The following is a 20,610-nucleotide window of genomic DNA, read 5'->3' as shown; positions in this document are numbered from 1 at the left end:
GGGCCACCCTCCACGTGGTAAAACCCACGTGTGTACAAAGATGTGCCTGGAAGCTGCGTGTTCTCTTTCCTCCTTTGCCTGTGCTGCAGAGGTCTGATGGTTGCTGGAGGGACTTTTTGGTGCTGGCCTGCCCAACCTTGTGCGTTAGGGGCAGAGAGGTGAGAACAGACTTCCAGGAAGTGCTCAGAGGAAGAGGTACAACACCAGTCATGGCAATGTCTCAGCACATGTTTATTGCTGCTCATTGTTTCCCTGCAGTGGATCAGAACAAAGGTCCCTATTGCACATCGATTGCATTTTTGGCATCCTTTAAGAACCGCACAAGACTTCTGAACCCCTTTCCCTTAGCTGACTGCTGAACACACAAATGAGAGAGTTCACCAAAATGATGGCTATGGTTTGCCCAGGAGCCAGGGTGGTGCTTCCCAGACATGGTCACGGTGGGGTTTGTGCTTCACTATACTCCTGCAGGAGTATCCCCTTTGCAGGGATGGCTTTTATGTTCACATACAGTGTGCAAGTACACCCTACAAAAAGCATGCCTGGATGATCTTTGTAGAGATGCTGTTTCTATTGCATGCAACTGCTACTTGTGGCTAGATTTACCCATTGAACTTGTCTGTCCCTCTGGGGTTTAGTCCCTGGGACTTCCTTGGCTGCTGCTGAGGCGGTAACAATCCAAGCTGCACAGTGAGAGCTGAAATACACTGAGTTTTTACAGCTACAGTTGCACAAGGGGAATCGCATAGTTCCAGCCTCAGAACGTGGGCTGAGGCCTGCCTGGGGGTGGCAGCTCCATGCCACCAGCATCAAATCCATGCTCTCCTTTTCCTGCTCTTTCTCATGTGTGAGGAGGAACCCTTAGATATAGGAGCGCTGGTGTGTTCTGTGTGAAGCCTCCTAAGGTGTGGGTTTCCTTGCAGCCTCCAGCCAGGCTGTTGAGGTGTTTGTGGCAGTGTGCTCATGGTAGGGGACATCTGCCTGCAAAGCCTCTGCTCTTTCACTTTCCTTGGGACTGATGCAGAGATCATCTGGGTGCTCCAGCAGGACTTCGCTTTCCCCTACCCAGTGAGGTGGGAGCTGTGCTCTGAGCTAACGGGATGCTCTGAGCTTGGCTGTAGCCATTTAACTTAACACTGCATTGTGGTACCCAGGGAGGCAGCTGTCCCCTGGGCATTCCCTGTCCTGTGTTCCCTTGGGATCCTGTTGTGTGTGTCACCCAATTGAGACCATGTCCGTGGAGCAGCAGAGGAAGGGAGTTGTGCTGGGCTGTGTGTGGATCAGGGAAAGCTGAGGAGGTTTCTCCCCATGGCTGCAGGATGGCTGATGGGAAGCGGCTGGGGTTGGATGCCCTCAGTAGACCCAGGAGACAGGCACCCACTGTGGGGAGTTGCAGGCCTGCTCAAAGGCTTCCTGCAGCAGCTGGAGGCTTTCTTCCACCCCGTTGTTGACCAGCGAGAGGTCGAAGTAGTGTGCGTATCGGCTCCGGATGCTCTCCGAATCCTTCCGGAGCTGCTGCAAAGCCTCTGTCTGCAAGAAACAGGACAGTGGATCAGGAGGCTGGGGAGGGAGGAGGGGAATTTCACAGCCCGCCCCAGCAGCCAAACTCCCTCCAACTACCACCAAAACGGCTCAAGTGGTTGCTAAGCATCAGAGCATCCATGCAGTCTGACAAGATAGGAGCTGGTGCATTGTCTCTGGGAGTGTGTGTCTGGGGGTTTTGCTGGACTTCTGTGCCACGCTGAGAGCATCAGGTTATCTGCTGGAGTGATGACAGAGCTGTTGCACATTGGTCTGGTACTGATCTTTGAAATGCTTTGTGGCAGCTCCCTAGGAGGAGAAGGTTCACTGAGCAGCAGGCTGCCCATTACTACACTATGCAGTGGAGCCAGCTTGAGACCTGAGGCTGGTTTCGAGGTAGGATCCCTGCAGGATGGTCTCTCCCCACTGGCTCTTGACCTGGGCAGCACCAGCTAGCAGGCAGCTTTTGGCTGGGATAGATTTTGTCATAGTAAAAGCAAAGCTGCCTGCCTCCTTCAGCCAGTGTGGCTGTTCTGCACAGCGCCGCAGCTAGCAGGGGCATCCCAGCAGCATGTCTCTGTGTGCCCCTCAATAGCAAAGTCCAGACTCATTTCCACTTCATGTCACCAACAGAGCTTGAAATGCAAGCAGCTCCCTGCTTCTGTGCCTGGAGATGGGCAAAGAGCTTGGGGTGCAGTTCTTGCTGAGCTCTGCTGTGTGCTGCCCAGCAGCTCATGGGGTGGGCAATAAGCAGTGTGCCTGGCTCCTATGAGCTCTGCCAGCTCACGTTTTGGCTCTGTTGCATCCCTCCTGGTAAGCAGCTACCTGAGCTGCAGCAGCAGCTATATATAGTGCCTGCACCAGCAGGGCTGGCCCTGCCCACTGCGGCAGAGCCAGCTCCTCTGCCTGGAGGCAGCCGTGGGGTGGGATGCAGCAGGCTGCCCACTGCCCTTCCTGGCCTGGCATTTGCCCCCCCAGCCTTCTGCAACTGGCTTTGCAGCCCTCTGTGTTCACCGTGCTGTTAAATGCCTGTGGGATGCTTGCTCTGCTGCATAAACACTTGCCCTGCAAGCTGTTACTTTAAGCTTTATGGACCCCAAATTAGCAAACTGGGAGAGGTGGTGCTGTCTGGACATAGAATCACAGCATGGTTTGTGTTGGAAGGGAGCTCAAAGCTCATCCAGTTCCAACCCCTGCCACAGGCAGGGACACCTTCCACTAGAGCAGCTTGCTCCAAGCCCCTGTGTCCAACCTGGCCTTGAACACTGCCAGGGATGGGGCAGCCACAGCTTCTCTGGGCACCCTGTGCCAGTGCCTCAGCACCCTCACAGGGAAGAACTTCTCCCTAATGCCTAATCTGAATCTCCCCTCTCTCATCTTCAGTCCATTTCCCTGTGTCCTGGGGGAAAGCCCCTGGACACAAGACCAGGAGGAGCGCTGCTCTGTGGGTTTCCCTGTTCTCCCATCACTTCCCATTTCCCCGCAGAGGTGAGCCCTTTTGGGAGCTGGTCCTGTGTCTTGGCAGGGCAGGCAGCACTGCTCTCTGCAGCCCTGCATCAGGGGCTTCCTGGGCAATGGCAGTGTGGCTGCTAGCCTTGTGGTGCTGCATGAGTTAACTGCAGCATCAGTGCTGCTTTCATCCCAGTTTTGGAGAGATGAGCAGCTTAATGAGGCAGAGAATGAAAGGAGCTGCTGTTATGTGTGTCCCATTTGCATAGCCAATGGCAGGATAAATGTTCCTGCTCTGCAGCACTGCTGCAGCTGGAGATGGCCCTCGGTGCTGGGCTGGACACCCCACTACATGTTAAGCACTAAGTATACTGCAAGCATAAGGGTTGTTGGGGGGTGTCAGTCTGGGAGGGAGTCTACAGCTGCAGGAATCACCAGTTCCTGTTTCTCAGGTCTGCTCTCCTGGACCACAAGGATCAATGCAGCAGAAGAAGCTGATACGGAGCAGAGAGCAAGCCCTGACTGCTGCAGTTCTGCCTGAGCAGAACTCGGGCTCAGTGCCCTGCCACTCACCTGCTCTGCCTTGTCTGTTGGGGCAATGAACACTATGAATGGGGAGAGCTCGGCTGTGCGGACGATCTTCAGGGTCTGGGGAGAGAGAGAAGGGTGCAGTTACCAGAGGGTTTCCATGGGGAGGATAGAAGGGCATCCCCAGCCTGCTCTGAGCTGGGTACTGGACACAGTGCAAAGCAGCACTCACACACTTGGTGCTGGAGAGGGGAAAGGGACCTTGTATGAGGCCGGTGCTGGCCCTGCACCTCCCGTGGCAGCCTGGCCCTGCTGTCATAGCCAGATGTGTGCTGTGACAGGGAACATCCTCACTGCACTCACATGTGGGAATGGAAATGCCGCCCCAGCGCTCCCTGGCTTGTTCCTTTGTGAACGGTGGGTGGGCAAGGGGAGGGCAGGGACAGTGACAGCCAGCGCACAGGGACTTCGATTGGTGGCCACCCCATCCCCTGCTCCCTACCTGAGGCTCAATGTCCAAAATAGCGACCTTGTCCTGCTGATGGATCTTGTGCACTGTTTCAAACTTGGTGCCAAACATGTTTCCCTGGTAGCTTCCAAACTCCAGGAACTCGTTGGCTGAGATGTCCCGGGTCATCTCCTCGGTGGACACAAAGTAGTAGTCCTTCCCATCCACCTCATTCTTCTTCTGGGGCCGTGTGGTGTCTGCACAGAGAGGGACATGGTGGGTGCTGGTGCCCAGAAGGAACAGGGGACAGAGCAGAGCGGGAATGCTCTGCTCTGGATGACCTGGGCATCCTGCCTTCCCTTGTTGAGCAGGAGGCTAGCGCACAGAGGCCCTCAAGACTTGGCTGTACTAATCCCCTTTCCTGCTTGAGGCAATTAGGGAACTCAGCAAGCCCAATGAGAGCTGTTAGGATGCAATGAGTGAGGTGTCTGCAATGCAGGTGGCAGCAACCCTGCAGCCATTGGCAGGCTCAGCCCATGGGACAGCAGACAGGGTGGCCTCCAACATCAGGGTCTTGGTGGCAAGGAATATCTCCCTGTGTCCCATCTGCTGTCAGAAGGCCCTGGCTCGAGGAGGTGACAAGAAGCGTGTCCTGTGCCTCTGCCCTGGGTACTTACAAGGGGGTGGGTACATGAACTTGTCCGGGTTGTTGCTGAGCAGAGCGTTCTTGATGTGGCTACGGCCCACGCCGCTGGCCCCTGCAGACAAGGAGGGATGGAAGCTGGAGATGGGCTCGGGGAAGCCCGAGGAACAGTGCAGAGCTCCCACAGCCTTGTCCAGGACCTGCTGCCTGAGCTGGTCTGTGGTGGTTTCCAGCCCTGGAAGTGGCACTCCCTGCCCTGGGCACACTCCCCCATAGCCCCAGCTGGAGAATGGACTGGTGCCTGCTGAGCTGGGCTGCCCATGGCCATAGTGCTCAGCACCCACAGTGCTTGAGTGCTTGCCCCAAAGGCAGCTGGGCAGACCAGAGCTGCTTTCAGTAGGAGTCACCCCTAAAGACACCCGGGAACTAGAAACTCCTGAGTTAACCCAAGCCCAGCATTGCAGTGCAGATGCCAGACCATGTGCAGTGCCACGTGGAGGTCAGCCTGCTTGGTGCCTGCTCCAGGTAGAAGAAATGCTCCCCAGAGCTCACTAAGGGCCACACTGCCCCAGCCCTGTACGGTCCCCCCAGGATCCCGCGGCACACAGGACCTACCGATGAGCACCAGAGTCTTCCTCTTGAAGGCAGGCAGCCTCACCACCTCCTCATAGGAAACCACATCCAGCTGGTCAAAAACTGGAGCAGAGGAGAAACAAGAGTGGTCAGAGCTGGTTTGGCTGCAGCAGCAGGGCTATGTGTGTGTCAGACCAAAGGCAGGTCCTTGGGCAAATGGAGGGAGCATCAGGATTGGGCTGGGAGCTCATCCCTGCTTGGGGAATAGGGCATCTTGCGGAGGGCTATGGGGAGCTGGACCAGCAGCCACCAAAGGAGAAGCCAGGGCAGCTCTCACTCAGTAACAGCTCAGGACAGCAGGAGCTGGGAGCTGCATGGGGAGGCAGCAGGGAGCTTGTTGCTGGGGGAGCTTTATTTATTTTGCTGATTTATGGCCTTGTTTGTTCCTGGTCGGAGCTGTGGGCCAGGCTGGGAGCCAGCACATCCTCAGGGACCCGCCTGGCACGAGGCGTGCTTAGCACAGGGTGTTCGCAGGGTCCCTGCCCCACTGGGGACACAGCAGTTGTGAGGAGCAGTTCAGGCTGCTCCCTAACTGCAGTCAGCAGACCGTGGGGTCTGAGCCTCAGGAGCCCAGCCTCCCAAGGAGCCTAGTGCCAAGAGCCATAGTGGCTGTCACTGCAAGAGCACAGAAGCTCGGTGCCTGGGCTGTTTGGTCTGACTCCATGGACACATCTGTCCCAGAGGCAGGGGTGATGGCCAGCACTGAGGATGGAGCCCACCACCCCACTCACACTCACTTGAGCTGTGCTTGGCCAGGTATTTATCTTTGCACTTCTTCTTCTTCCCAAAGGGGCTGCAGCTCGGGGATTCGCTCTGACCGGACTGGGTGACGCTCGCCACACGCCTGCCAAGAGAGGAGAACACCACCATAGCCCGGCCATCACCCCAGGCCCCGGGGGAGCAGTGGGATTGTCCCTCAGGCATGCAAGGGTGGCTGCTGGGACAGGTAAAGGCTCACCCTGTGGCAGACGAAGGAGACATCTGCCTCCTCTTCCCAGCACTGACACTGGTGTTACCCAACGCAGCCACGCTCCCCGTAGCGTATGGTCACTGTTCCCACCTCCGCTCCCAGATCCAGACCAACCCCAGGCACCTACCACTCCTGCAGCTCTGGAGAAGGGATGAGTCCTGCCGACTCGGTGCAGGAGCCCTCCACCCGGCCCTGCCACCAGTTGCTGTCATCCTTGTTTATGATTTGAATCACGTCACCAGTCTGAAACTTCAGCCCCGCTTCCTTGCAGGGGATCAGGTTGTCTTTCTTGGGGTCATAGTCAAACTGCGCCCTCATGAACATCTGCCAAAGAGAGAGCAGGCTGGCATCAGCACGGGCATGCAGGGTGGCTGATCCCAGCCCCTGCTGCTTTGCACACCCCATGAGGCCAGGTAGGGAGAAAGGAGATGCACGAAGCCTTGGGGGGGAAGCTCATGAGCACGGAGCTGCAGTGAGACATGCTGGGAAGAGGGAGGAGGGAAGAAAGAAGGAGGATGGCATCTTGGCCCTACTGGGATCCATTGAAACAACTGCAACCTCTAGCACGCTCCACAGCTTGAGCTTGGACCCTGACATGTAGTCCCCCCACTACACTGCTGCACGATGTCAATGAGCTGAACCAGCCAGAGGGGAGACCAACACAGGAGCTGCAATGGGGTGAGCAGAGAGAAGCCATCAAAACAGTGTCCCCTGCAATCCCATGTCCTGGGGACTGCAGGGACAGCCACATCTCAATCCCCAGCTGCTGTGCCCTGGCCTCTCCCCAGCACCGTGCACCCCACCGCATGGCACAGGGCCCTCGGGGAGCCCAGCCTGCGATGCCCCTGCCTAGGTCTGTCCTGGCCTCTTCAGCATCAGCTGCTCTCACATTTTGTTCCTCGCAGCTGCAATGGCAAATGAGCTGCTGCTGCTCCCAGGCCACTGTGCCACTATCCTGGGGCTGGGCAAGCCCCGGGCACCAGGAAAGCATGGGAAAGTGGCCCTTCCCTGTCCCCTCCCTCTTTGGGAGGGAGCCTGCAGTGCCTGCTGCCACCAGGGCAGATGATGCTGCTGCCTCCCACAGCCTCAAGCCCTCCTTGGGCTCTCACAGCCCCTGAATATCTTTGCATGGTCAGGCAAGGAATGGCATTATAGCCTTTTGCACATGGAGCTGCTCAGGAAGAACAGACTGTCAGGGAGCAACAGGATGGATGAGAGTCACCTATCCCTGGGAGGAGGGCAGAGCACGCGTGTGCACCCAGTGTCTTCTGCACTGCCGTTTGCTCTCGGTGCCTGGGTGAACGGTTCCTCACCTGAAACGCTGCTGCAGCTGCAACGTGTCCCTGACATGGGCACCCTATCAAGTTATTTGTCCCAGAAACGCAGCACGTAGCAAAGGGGCAAAGGGATTCCTGTGGGGTGATGCCTATGTCCTGTGCTCAGGTGAGATAGGCAGGGCCTGGAAATTCATCCTCACTGGGTAGGGTAAACCATGCTGTCCTTGTTCCACAGGAAAACCATGTCCCACAGTGGGTCCTCCTTCAGCCCTGCTGCTGGAGGCACAGGGCCAGCAGGACATGAATAATGGCTCCCTTTCAGTGCCAGAAAAGCAGAGCATACGGATCAAGCTGTGACATGAGAGCTCACAATGGGAGACAATAAGAGTGGAATCTCCTTTCAGGATAAGGACTGATGCTTGCTTTGAAAGCACTCTCTGGCACCAGGAAGATGGCCACCAACACATACACACGAGGGATGCACAGCAAGCACTGCCTGGAGCCCTCTGCTCCCACAAGCCCCAGTACACCAAGGCAGACAAAGAAAGACCCTGCCTTACACCTATTCGGAGTCAGCATCAGACAGCTCCAGGCATCTCACACAGACTGCAACGGGCCAGCTCCAAATGCCAGCTATTTGTCTGCCTGCTGCCTGTCCCCTCCCTGGGGCTAGAAGCCCAGGTACCAAGCAGGCTCCAGCATAGGAAGCCCTAGTCTTTATAGCCAGAAGGCTGCTGTTTGTGCCTGGGAACAGGTTGGAGGTGACCTCGAGAGCCCACAGTGGTCAGTGCATTAGGATCCTCCAAGCAGCCCTGCCCCAAGAGACACTCAGGGGCCTCAAAGTAGCTGGTTACCAGGCTGCAGGGCAAGCCAGGTGAGCAGGGTTTGTGATGCCGGGACCTGCACTGTCCTGCCTGCCAGGCCCTGGGATGAAGGTCATCACAGGGATCCAGTGAAAGAGAAGAACACTCTCAGCAGTGGACTGCAACAAGCAGAGACGCAGGCAGCCCATGAGCTGACAGCACCACGGCCCTGGGCACAGCAAGAGGAAGGACAACTGCTGCTGCTGGAAGGAGTTTGTTCCCTGTGTCCTTCCCTGAGCCCGTGGCCAGTGTTGGGTGAGTCAGCAGCTGTGTTCTTCTCCTCAGAGGTAGCTTTTCCCCTGGCACTGAGCTGGCTGGGTCAGGCCAGGGAGGGCAGACGGACAGCAGGACAGGCATGGGGCTGTTTGATAAACAAACACATGCAAGGCTGGGTAAGCTGGAATGGGGACAATGTGTGTTGAGCAAGCCACGGAGGCAGCTTTCAGTTGTCATCATGTTCACATGTCACTGCTCTGCATAAGGAAAGAGGGTGCCATGGGCTCCCCCAGCTCATCCCTCTGCCTCTGAGCTCCTCTCCCACTCCTGCCTGTCCATGATGCGGTGCCTGCATTGGGATTGGCTCCTGCACCCAGAGACAGGACAGCATCCTGCATCCCAGCCACCGAACCCTTGGCATAGGAGCCAGCCCTCCCCTGTCCTGAGCATCCTGAGCCGCAGCAGGACTCCAAAGGCAGAGCCAGGCAGTGTCACCGTGTCGCAGCACATCACCCCCACCCCAGCAGAGGCAGCACAAGGAGCTGCCTTCCTCTCCCCCGGCGCTTCCGTCCTCCCACTCGCTGCTCACAAGCGCGCTGGTGGCATCCGGACCTGCGCCACCCTCCCTGCACTGATGCACTGAGCATCAGGGACGGTGCGGAGCAGCCAGAGCCTGGGAGGAGCTGCTGTGGCCCTGCCAGGGGGATGTGGCTCTAACGGCTGCGGCTCTGAAGGCGGCAGGAAACTCTCTGACGCTTCCTGGCGTGCCCAAGCCGCTGCTTTATCATCACCAAACACTGCATGCATGTACCGCTGCGGCTCGGGAGCCAGCATCCCTACATACATATTGGGGAAATAGGGCCGAAATCTGCTCCTTTGCAGCAATGTAAGCACAGGATAGGTCCCTTCATCCTCACTGGCAGCCATCCCCAGGGCTCAGCACAGCTCTCTCTCCAGCACTGGTCCCCTGTGCTTTGCTCTGGTCCCTCCCCAGCCCCACAAGCCATGTCCCATGTCCCAGCACAGTGGGTCTGGAGGCTGCACTTACCTGGAGAGCAGGCAGGCGGCTTTGCTGGTTGGGAATGACTTTTATTGAGACCATGCCCTTGGTTTCTTTCTAGTGAAGAAGGAAGGCGAGAAAGAAGAGTTGGAGGAGGTGGTGCCTGGAGGCAGCAGCCTCCTTCCCTCCTGGTGACATTAGAGGCACAGCACTCCCTTGCCTGCCACAAGCCACTGTTCCTCCACACCAAGACCTATTCAGTCCTGTGGGTATAACCACACTTGGAGGCTTGGAGGGGCCTCCTGGGCCAACCATCCTCAGGAGGCAAAGACAAGCTCCTCCTTGGAGCAAGGATGTCCCACCAGGCAGGAAAGGAGCATGGCACAAAGCTATCTCCAGCAAGGGCCTATCAGGGTCACCATGACCTCAACAGCAAGAAAACAGCACCAAGGAGACCCATAGGAGAGCCTCAGGGCTGCAAGAGCAGCCAGCCCCTGGTCTGGAGTTGCACAGCAGCCTTGGCAAGGAGAGGTGGTTTCCAAGCCCCACGCACATCAGCATGTCAGGGCCCCAGCCAACAGCCTTCACTGCTGCTCCCAGGGCCAGAAACAAGCAGCAAGCACAGACCACCAAGGCTGTATGGAGACCTGGTGCTCAGCTGTATCACAGTACCCTGGTACAGCCACACCACGCTGCAGCAGGCAGCTGTGTGCTGGCTCTAGTATCTAGGAGGGGGTGAATGCTGAACCAGCATGCACATCTGCAGGCCAAAGGAGGTCTTTCCTAGGGAACAGCCCTGCCAAACACAGATACCTACCAGCATCTTCTGCAGCTGGTCAACTGAGTGGTTGCTCACACTCTGCCCATTGATTTCTATGATTTCATCACCCACGTGAAGGGAGCCTGCCAGCAACAGGAGAAACATCAAAGTGCAGGACTGGACAGGAGCCACTCATCAAACCAACACAGCTCCACCAGCCTCCGACCCCCTGGGCAAGCTGTGGCCAGGACACTGGGGTGTTTGTCTGGAGCCCATAGAGCCACACATGTCACCTAAGCACATGGGACTAAAGCCCCTCCACCCAATACACGGTCTTCACCTAGTTTGAAGGTCACCAGGTTGCTTTCCACTGTGTGTCTTTCAGTGCTTTAGACTGATCAAAGTACCTGTTTCAACCCCATGTACCCCACCTGCAGCCAAGTGACAGCCTCCTTAGCAGAAGCTGTCTTGACTGTGTGTGGTTTCAGTTTATATACCCAGCCAGATTACAGCCTCAGATATACTGTTATAAAATCAAGCTCCAATAGTGTTACTGGAATAACTCCTATGTTATTTTGGCAGGGGTAAGCTCAGACTTCCCACTTGGATCCAAGGCTGGAAAAGGGACTACTTCTAAGCACAGAACATCTCATTTCCACGTCCCCTTGGCAAGACCCAAAACCAGAAAATAGCACCTATTTATGTCTTTTGGCACCTTCATGTGGTCTGCAAAGCCAATCCACAGCAAGCCTGTCCCACCTGTGCACTTTAGGAGTGGGAAGAGCTTCCCATGCAGTCTCTGGGGTATGACCCATCTCTTGTTACAGTGACCCCATCACGAGATGGAGACAGACGGTCTCTGGTTCCTTTTTGGGAGAGCCCTTCCCCCTATCCTTTATTTCTCCCTAAAGCCTCCAGTGCATTAACATGCCAACCATGCAGACAGACCAGCGAGCCCCGAGCTCCTGGCATATCCCTGCTGGAGGAACGGACACCGATGTCCTCACCGCAGGGGAAAGCCAGCAGTGCTGGGGGGCAACCCTATCTCTGCAGACGTGCATGCCACACACACTGCCTCTATGAGGGCCTCGTTACCTTGTCTGTGAATCATGCCCCCGTGGAAGATCCTGGCCACCATGCAACTCTGCTTGTCGTTGAGCTTCAGCGTGATTCCCTGGAAGACAGGAAAACCCATGACTGCTTGCTGCAGGGGAAGAGCTCCCGTGCTCTCAGCAAAGTCCTCTCCTTGCCCATGTCCATGGTGGGCTGTGCAGTGGCTTAGGAAAGCCCCCGTAGCTCCTCTTGGCACAAGCATCACCACCCTTTGACGGGACTCGCTCCCACGTTGGACTCGCAGGATCCAGCACCTCCATCCCATGGCTAAGGGCTCCGGTGATCTCCTGCTTCCCCTGAGGCCAGCCTGTGGGCACGGTTCTACCTGCCCCTCCGCCCCTCCCGGGTGCCACCAGGCCTGGGGACTGGGATCTTGCCAGCTCTCACCATGGGCTCTTCCATGACCTTTTCGAACTGGACGAGGCGTATCTTGCGCATCTCGCGGCCGTTGCTGTGGGAAGGGCTGCCCCCGGGCACTGAGCCGTTGGTATAAATGTCCTCAGTGATGGCGTTCGGGGACTGAGTGATGGCCTGTCGGGGCAAAACAAACACTGGCGTTTAGGGGCCTGGGGGTGCCGGCTCCCTGCTGTGGGGCTGAGCTACTCCACCACGTTAGGGTGCATGGGGTGCAAGTGGGACACAGGGGAGCAGAGACCCATGGGCTGGAGGACAGGACTAGAAGAGCAAGAGAAGAAAAAGAGTTCAGGCTGGATATGAGGAGGAAGTTCTTTACTGTGAGGGTGGTGAGGCACTGGAATGGGTTGCCCAAAGAAGTAGTGAATGCTCCATCCCTGGCAGTGTTCAGATCTAGATTGGACAGAGCCTTGGGTGACATGGTTTAATGTGAGGTTTCCCTGTGCACAGCAAGGGGCTGGAACTGGATGATCTTAAGGTCCTTTCCCTAACTATTCTATGTTCTATGATTCTGTGAAAGAGCTTCAGCCTCGAAGATATGGATGTGGGCTTGATCTGCAGTTTTCCAGCCTGGGAAACACAGGAGGTAAGAAAACTTTGGATACGCTACAGGTACCAGAAGCCAAGAGTCCACAGCTGATCATCTTCTGCATCAGTAAGTCCCAAACCCTACCTGTGTCTTGCAGCAGCACTTGGCTCACAGCTGGCTTGTTGCAGAGCATAAAGCCCAGGACAGCTTCACCAAGTGAACGGAGCAGTTTGTGACACCCCTGAGACCAGGGCCAAGCTCTGCTCTTGCTCAGCTCACAAGTTCAACCCCTCCTCATCTACATCAATGGCAACCGACACAGTGCGGAGGCACGCGCGCATCCAGGCACCAAAGGTAATGTGCTCCCAGTCAATCCACAAACTCCCTGTTTCCCTCCCCAGCTCCTAGCAGCAGACCAGCACTGGGAAACCAAGCAGGGGCTTTCAGCCACGAGAAACCCTCTGCTCTTGTGCAGTTTGTAGCGTGCTCCCAGCAGCGCCCAGCTTGGGAACAACAGCCAGCAAACCTGCGGGGACACCAGCAAGGTCCTCGCTTGCTGTAGTCCTGCACCAGCACCGCGGCCACACCGTGCCCAGCCAGGCACAGCCAACACTTCTCCTCGATGCACGCCGCCCTGCCAGCATCCAGCGGAGTGCCAGGGCCCTGGGCTCCAAGCCAGCGCCTGGGAAGTGGTGCCCTGACCCTCTGCCCTGGCTTGCTCTCACCCACTGCAGGCACCCAGCCCAGAGCCAGAGGCTGCAGCCCCACTGCTGCCAAGGGGTGAGGTGCAGCCAGGCCGTGGGGAGGTCCATGTGGGTGCAACTGGGGTGAAAAGCATTGGCTGGTGGGGCGCGGGCACGGCACTGAACCACAACAGAATCGGCTTGGTTAGGGATGTGCCAGAGCGCTGTCAAGCTGAGACCAGCCCTGTGCCGTGGTGGAAAGCAGGGAGGGAGCCGAGAGCAGAGGCAGCAGAGCCAGGACTACCGAGGACAGAGGCACTGGTAGAGAGGGATGGACCATGGGCACTGTCGTAGTCTTGACCTTAAGCACTGGTGGGTCTGGGCTGGTACAGAAAGGATGGAGGGAGTCTTGTGCCCACACTGCAGCAACAGGGAAGATGTGGGATTTATTTTTAAGCCAACTACTTATAAAAGAGCCAACCAGTCTCCTCCTCAGAGGAAAAAAAGCAACCACGTGGGCTCCAGCTGCCAGTGGCTTAAACAGGGAGAAGGAGGAGGCTGAATCCCAGCCCAGATGCCCCCCCAAGCCTGTCTTTCCAACCCCAGCAGGGCACGCTGCTACCATACCATGTGCAGGGCAGTGGGACAGATCCAGCAGTGTGGTGCCCAGAGCCAGCTCTCTGCTGAGCCAGCTCTGGGAGAAGGAGGAGGAGGAACTTCTCCAGCCTTGCCCAAGGCCAAAGTGCCCGTGAGGTGGTTTGAGTCAGCGCAGATCACGCTTATCTTGGTCAGACCCTGGCAAAGCGTTTCCCTATGCAATCCCTGGCTTCAAAGCTCCAGGCTCAGCAGAGCCCAGTGACCAAGGTCCCAAGCACAGCCTGCTCCAAGGGTTGGGAGTCACTGTCCCCACCACCCCTGCCAGCTGAGCCTCCCAGCCCTCACCTTTGCTTTTTGCTGAGAGCTGGAGAAAGCACCCAGCCCTCAATGCTGACGCAGCACTATTGTCACTCTGGTGACTCCCTCAGAGCGAGCCTTGTCACCAGGCACCGGCTGCCATGCCACCAGTCACTTAATGGCAGCTCTGGACACAGCAGGGTCCTCCACCGACCCCCAGACAGAGCCATGCTGGGACGGTGTGGGCTTTTCCTGACCACACTGGGCAGCCGGTGGACGGGGATGGGAAAACACCTGGCGCGCAAGGAGGACCAGGAGATTCCAGCCCCGGTGCTCAGCATCCAGCAGCCACAGGACACGCGTGTGGCTCTCATGTGAGCCAGCCGTGCCTATCACCCACCCTGCGCTCTTCCAGCAGCCACCACGCTCTTGTCTGGCTTGGCCCAGCATCGCCTGCGACCTCAAGAGCCTTTCAGTTCATGCTGGCAGCCGGCCATACACGGCTACTTACGTTCTGCTCTGCAGGAAACATCTGCGAGTGCTGCTAAGAGCCGGCTCTGCGGCCACCAGCCACTGCTGGCTCTGAGCTGGTCACCGCTGGAGCCAGCCTGGGGGCACACATGGGGCGAGGAGGTTGTGGGGCTGAGCTGTGCGACTGCACCCAGGGGAGCTGCTCAGCCATACGGGTGCCTTGCAGCTGGCTGCTGAGGGCACGGATCCTCACGCGCAACGGTGGCAACGCAACCAGCTCCAAAGAGGTGAGCCCCAGCTCCCTGCCTGCCTTTTCCTCAAGAGCCCGGATTTCACATCTCAAGGCAGAGGGCAGGGCAGCGAATTCCTCAGGAGGGAATTCAATCGGTGTGGAGCAATCCTTGGCGAGGACCTTGGTGTCCTGTCCCCAGCGGGGTCACTCCTGTGCCAGGGTTGCTCTGGCTGTTGTGCTGGCTCAGCCGGGCTGCGTGCCACGGGCACATCAAACATTAACCAGCAGCTTGTTTGCAGGAGGCTGGAGCAGCACTTGGGGAAAGCAGCACCGCAGTGCAAAGGGCACCTTTGGTTCCTGGGCTCTCCTTGCTGCTCGAACCAAGAGGTTTCAACACCGGGTGGTTGGGGAAGAGCAGGGCACCCTGAGGGGATGTGGTCAGATGCTGCTGGCTTCACCAAGCAGGCCCCCAAAGTACAGCAGCTCGGATACAGGAGGGAATCCTGGAGCTGGGATCCCCTGGGCCTACATACCCTCTCGGCTGGCATGGAGACACGCTGTGCTACCCACAGCGAGCCACAGAATCCCAGCTCCCTCCAGGAACCGTTATCCCTCACATTATAATTACCATGGGTGCATGGTGGCTGTTTGGTGGAGAGGTGTCCTGGCCCAGCAATCTCTCCTCCCACCCTCCAGTGCTTCAACCTCACCCCCCCACCAGCCAGCAGATGTGTGCATCACAGTCTCAGCACGGCTTAAGCAACACAGCAATGTGTAAAAAGAGCAAACTAGCAAAACAAAACCCCAGCCTTGACTCTGGGAGCTGGTTTTGGGCTGCTCCAGCGGGCTGAGAAGCAACAGGGCATTTAGAAGTAATTCAACCCTGCTGGGGGCTACTGCCTTCTCAGGTCTGCCAGCACAAGGAGCAACCTCACACAAGACCCCTTCCAGCAACAAACCAGAAAGACATTTGAATCAAACATTGCTAACACTGGGAAAAGGCCCCAGCAACACCAATACGTTGCAGACAGAAGGGGAACAGAGAGGGGTACAAGCGGCTGTGGAGGTTAGAAGATGCCACCAGCTCTGCACACCCTCAAACTGACTCCATATCATGGAGTTCTGCAATGGGGAAGGGCCAGGTTTTCACGGGAGCACAGTCAGTTTTGCTGAGGCTCCATTTTCCCACCTGATGCAGCCTCCAGATGTGTTTATGAAACCAGTCACCTCCAAAGGAGAGGCAGTAAAGCCACAGCACTGACAGCAGAAACCCAAGGAGCTGCCCGGCCGCTCCATCCCCACTTTCCACAACAAGCCCTGCAAAACCACTTCTCTCCAGAAGCTGTCATAGACTGGAACATGGCAACATGAAATGAAAACGCATTTGGGATGGAAAGGCTGGAGCCAGCCCTCCACACTTCATTTTGGTCAAGGCCAGAAGTTTTGCTCAGTTTTCAACCACTAGTTTTGGCCACAGTCACTTCAGGATTTGATCCCTTGGGAACGTGGCCTCGGTTTGCTTTGGAGCTGGTGCCAGGCAGATGTCAGGAACCACTGCCCACAGGGATACGCAGTGTCCCCTCTGCGCCCACAGGCCCAGGTCTCCCCAGAAGCACCCACTTTTTCTTTACCAGACTCCCAAAGGTCACATCTGCTGCCCATTTTACAGCTGATCAATTGAGTCACAGGCGATAACGAAACATGCCCCAGGGCACCCTGACAGCCAGGAGCACAGCTGAGAATAAAGCCCACACCTTTTGGTACATCTGTGTTTGTCAGCTGGGAGATAAGGACAAGATATGGGCTCACTGGAAGCAGGCAAGTGGCTCCCTCCACTTTGGCTTGTTTTCTAGCAATAACACGGCTTCCACGCACCGAGGGCTTGCGTGTCAAGGGAGGAACACAAGAAATGGGGAAGAGAAACCTCCCGGCTGCTCTGTTTGACTCCAGCCAAAGAGCAGCTGGACCCAGTTCCCCTCCCCAGAGCTGCTGCTGGGTGATATCCCCCCTTTCCCACAGAGGGGCCCACAGCATCCATGGGTCAGCACCATCTCTGTATGCCCACAACAAGCACAAGTGGCTGGCAAGCTCAGGACATGTAACCCCTGTTGGGTGCCAGCTCTGCAGAGCTCCTCTTAAAAGACCCAAGGCAGATCCCAGTTTACCATCTCTCTCTTTATCCCTATTGGAATAAACATACTGTAGCAGCAGGGAGCTGTAGGCCAGCTCCTACATTTTGCATGCCCTCCTGCCTGCCATTGGTGATTTATCCCTGCTCTGCCTGCAGCCAGGCAGGCCCTCTGCTTGGATCCTGCAGGCAGAGGGATGGCAGAGCTCCTCTCAGCAGCTGCCTGATCCAGCCACTTGGCTTTAAAAGCTTTTTATCTTTCTTTTTCCTCTTTGTAAGCAGTCTGCCAAGGCTGAGCCATAAAAAGTGCACGAACCACTGGTGTGGGATACATCAGACAAGCCTCTTTTGGATGCCACAGTGTCCAACAGGATGGGCCAAGGACAGCCCTTCAGGACAATTTCCTCCCTGCTCTTTGAAGCTCCCCACAGCTGCAATGAACCCTCAGCCCAGGCACATTATGCCATGGCTCCATCAGGGACTCCTATTCAGAGATGAAAATCTCTGCTGGGACAAAAGCACTGTCTGTTTAGCACTGGGAGCTGCTGACCTTCTTCTGGCTGTACCCAAGCTACCACAGATGACACTGGCTGGGGAAGGAGCCCTCCAAGCAGAAGCCATGGCTCCTTCCCTGGAAGTGGAGTGCCAGCCCATTCCCTGTGCCAGAGACGGAGTGTGAGGGGCTGGCTGCATCCTCCTTCTCTGGGGCTTAAGACCATGATCACCAGCACCCCTCCAGCCCATGCTGCAGACCTGGATGTTGCTCAAGCTGAATCAGCTCATGTGACAGGCAGTTCCAGATCAGACCAGCTACAACTTTGCAGCAAAACAAGCACAAGCTCCTCCGTGGCAGGATGCTGAAGCCTTCCTCCCCTGCTGCCTTCAGCTCCTTCTTCCCTGCCCGGCCGTGCTGGCTGACCATTCCCCTAAGGTACCCCCAGCAAACAGCCTTGCTCCTGGAGAGCTGGGAACCAGCAGTGCCACATGCAAGGCTCATACATGGGTGTCCATTGCCTGCCTGCCTGCCTGCCACCGGGTCTCTGCCTTAGGGGCCCTGCTCCCCTTGTGTGTGCGGGAAGGACGGGATGGAGAGGCCCCCGGGGCGCAGGGTGCTGAGCTAAGGGCCAGCAGGGGAAAAGGGGGACATGGGAAGGGCCACCCTGGGGCTCTCTGACCGGCCTCGGCAGGGAAGGGGCCCGAGGGATGGCGGGGGGTCGGAGTCGCGCTCTCCCGGAGGCGCCGCTCCTGGGGCGGATGGGGGCTGCCTCCGGCCGCCGCTCACCTCGGGCTTGGCCCGGTTCTGCAGGAGGTGCTCCAGGTAGAGGTCGGACAGCGCGGTCCGCATGCTGCCGGCGCTGGCGCTGCGCCCCGACTTGAGGGTCATCCCGCCGCCGCTCCGCCGCCGCTGCCGCTCCGCCACCGCCGCCAGCAGCTGCAGCCGGTTCCGCTGGCTCCAGCAGAGCGGCCCGGCCACGGCCCCGGCTCCGGCTGCAGCAGCGCCGCGGGCTCCCCGCACGCTCCGCCCGTGTGGCAGCGGGGGAAGGCCGGCGGGCGGAGCCAGCGGAGGGGCAGGACCAGAGCCGGCCCCGCGGGCAGCGCCGCCGCGTGGTGCCGCGTCCCGCCCGGGTGGGTGCCCAGCGGCCCTTGGTGGGGATGGAGCGGAGGGGATGGGGCTCGGCGTCCTCGCACCGCCAGCAGCAGCTCAGAGCATCGCCTGGCTGCCGCCATGGGGTCTCTTCTCCCCATCGTGTCTCTGTTGCTAACAGCTCCTGGGTCGTGCCTGCCCCGGGATGTGCCCAAGCACAGACAAGCCTGGATGCTCATGGAAGCCTGCGTCCCTAGCAACAGCTCCTGCGGTTGCCAAAATCACCGCAGGAGGCTGGGTCTGAGGCAGGCTTCATGCCCTCACAGTCAGGGCAGAGGTCCAGCAATGACATGGGGAGCACGCCTCCAAAGCAGTGTTGGTGCACAGAGGGCTCTCACAAGCTGATGGTCATCCCTGGGCCCTGCGGGTATGCTGAGAGGGATGTGCTGTGCTCTGGGGTGCCTCCAAGGTGAGGAGATCCAGGGACTTCTTCTAAGAAACTGGGTCTTGCAGCAGAACTCGCTACTGGGGAGAGCAGAGAGACACAGGGAAGCCTCTTTTTTCTTGTCTCTGACATGCAGAGCAGCTCAAGCTGGATGACTCCAAAGAGGGACCCCAAACAGAGAAATCCCTGGGCAATTACACCCTCACAGTCAAAGCTCCTCACCCTTTCTTCATGCAACAGTTCTGACCAGTAGTTAATATGACTATTTTTATATTAATTATACGGTAACTAATATGACCATTACCTAAATCCTAATAGTTTTGGGGTCTTCCTGTTCTTCACTGGGTCCCTTCATTGTCTCTGTTTTTTCTTTTCTTCTAGGTTGTTTTTTTTTTCCTCTTATCTCTAAGGTTGCTGTGTCAGCTGACAATGGCAGCAGCCTTCCTTTGCTTCCTTATCTTCCAGTCTGAACCAGCTCTGGGTCCTTCTTTTACACAACTAGGTAAAAGTTCAGTGTACCGGGATGAAAGTCCACAGCTTGCAGCCTAAGGCTTTGGCAAATTTAGCTACTAAAGCTAAGCAAGTTATGCTAAGCAAATTCTGTATAAGTAGCATACATATTTATGGAGCATCCTCAGCCAGGGGCTGAGGCAACCTGGGAGGAGAGCAAGCCTGGCCTCTCCTGAAGAGAGCGGGTTGTTGGGGAAGAGTATGGACATACAGTAGGATTGTGGGGCATGGCTTTGAAACATGCTGCCCTGAGCACATCCTGAGCACAGCCGCCGTGGCTCCAGGCTCCTCCTGCACCCACAGGCTAGAAGCATGCTGGTAACAACGTGGGGTAGGAGGCAAGAGATATGGAGAGCAGATAGAAGCCCTGGAATTAATTGTGGAATATGTTGTAGGAGTGAGAAATGTGACAAGAGACACCTGACAGACAGGAAAGGGAAGTCCAAGTCTGTTCATTCCCTCTTGGTTACGCACAGGGAAACCAAGGCGGAGGAGGCGGTGAGCAGCTTGGTCCTAGTGCCATGGCTGAAGTGGGAATCCGGCTGCGCTTGCCCAGGTTCACTCCCTGTTGGCCGTGGTCCCTGCTCAGGTATTCTCTTCAGCATTCTGCTGCCTGTTTTGGTTATGTGCTGGCAACTTCTTCTGAGAATAGTGCCCATCTTCCCAGCTACAATACCTCCATATATCCCCCACGTCTGGCTCACACAGGGGCTCTCCATCCAGCATGGGAGAAGCCGGATTCAGAAACAGCCCTGACTCACATGACAGGGCTCTTTGGTGAATAAGCAGGAGCATCCCCTGTCTGAAAGGCAGAGGGCTTTGTGCTGGTCAAGCCTCCCCCTGCACAGAAACGTCCGTGACTGGGGAAACTATGATGCATCTCAGATCTACATTGCGTGGGGAGGAAACAGCGTCTGGTCTCCATTCCCCACAAATGTCAAGAGATGCTTCCTCTAATGGATGCTGGAGCTTGGCAAGCTCTGACACATCTGCGTGCCTGCCCACAGCCCCTTCCCAGTGCTCTCCCTCAGCGTAGCTCCCACACTGCTTCCTGAGCGGCTGGAGAACATCCTGGAGCTGCTCGGGGCTGGCTGGTGAAGGCTGCTCAGTCGCCTGCAGAGATTTCAGCCGTGTTTCCGCTTTGAAAATAACACAGAGGGAGCTCTGGTGCACGCAGCTTTTGCTCTGATCTAACCCTGTGTCACCAGACAAATGTGCCACAACACAGCAGCCTGTTTCTGCAGGCAGGAAGAGTCTGAGCATCCACTAGCAAAGGCAGGGCCCATATCCCTGCTTCA

General features: G+C 57.2%; 1 protein-coding gene across 1 annotated transcript; it reads right to left on the bottom strand.

The window, feature by feature from the left end:
- Positions 1-214: 214 nt before the first annotated feature.
- MPP1 (MAGUK p55 scaffold protein 1) lies at positions 215-18,313 on the bottom strand. Its single transcript, XM_061445889.1, has 12 exons — positions 18,055-18,313; positions 11,809-11,952; positions 11,404-11,482; positions 10,366-10,451; positions 9,597-9,665; positions 6,320-6,516; positions 5,960-6,066; positions 5,205-5,285; positions 4,624-4,704; positions 4,001-4,203; positions 3,544-3,618; positions 215-1,530 (listed from the first exon to the last, which is right to left on the bottom strand). Exons 1-12 carry the CDS (start codon positions 18,154-18,156, stop codon positions 1,354-1,356), a joined length of 1,401 nt encoding a protein of 466 aa, XP_061301873.1. The 5' UTR covers positions 18,157-18,313; the 3' UTR covers positions 215-1,353.
- Positions 18,314-20,610: the final 2,297 nt, after the last annotated feature.

The sequence above is a fragment of the Pezoporus flaviventris genome, unplaced genomic scaffold, assembly GCF_033815535.1.
Source record: "Pezoporus flaviventris isolate CSIRO_AGI_PZ_B2104156 unplaced genomic scaffold, CSIRO_AGI_Pfla_v1 ptg000005l, whole genome shotgun sequence".
In the NCBI taxonomy this organism is placed as follows: domain Eukaryota; kingdom Metazoa; phylum Chordata; class Aves; order Psittaciformes; family Psittacidae; genus Pezoporus; species Pezoporus flaviventris.
The sequence above is the reverse complement of the archived record's forward strand: the minus strand, read 5'-3'. Positions and strand labels throughout refer to the sequence as shown.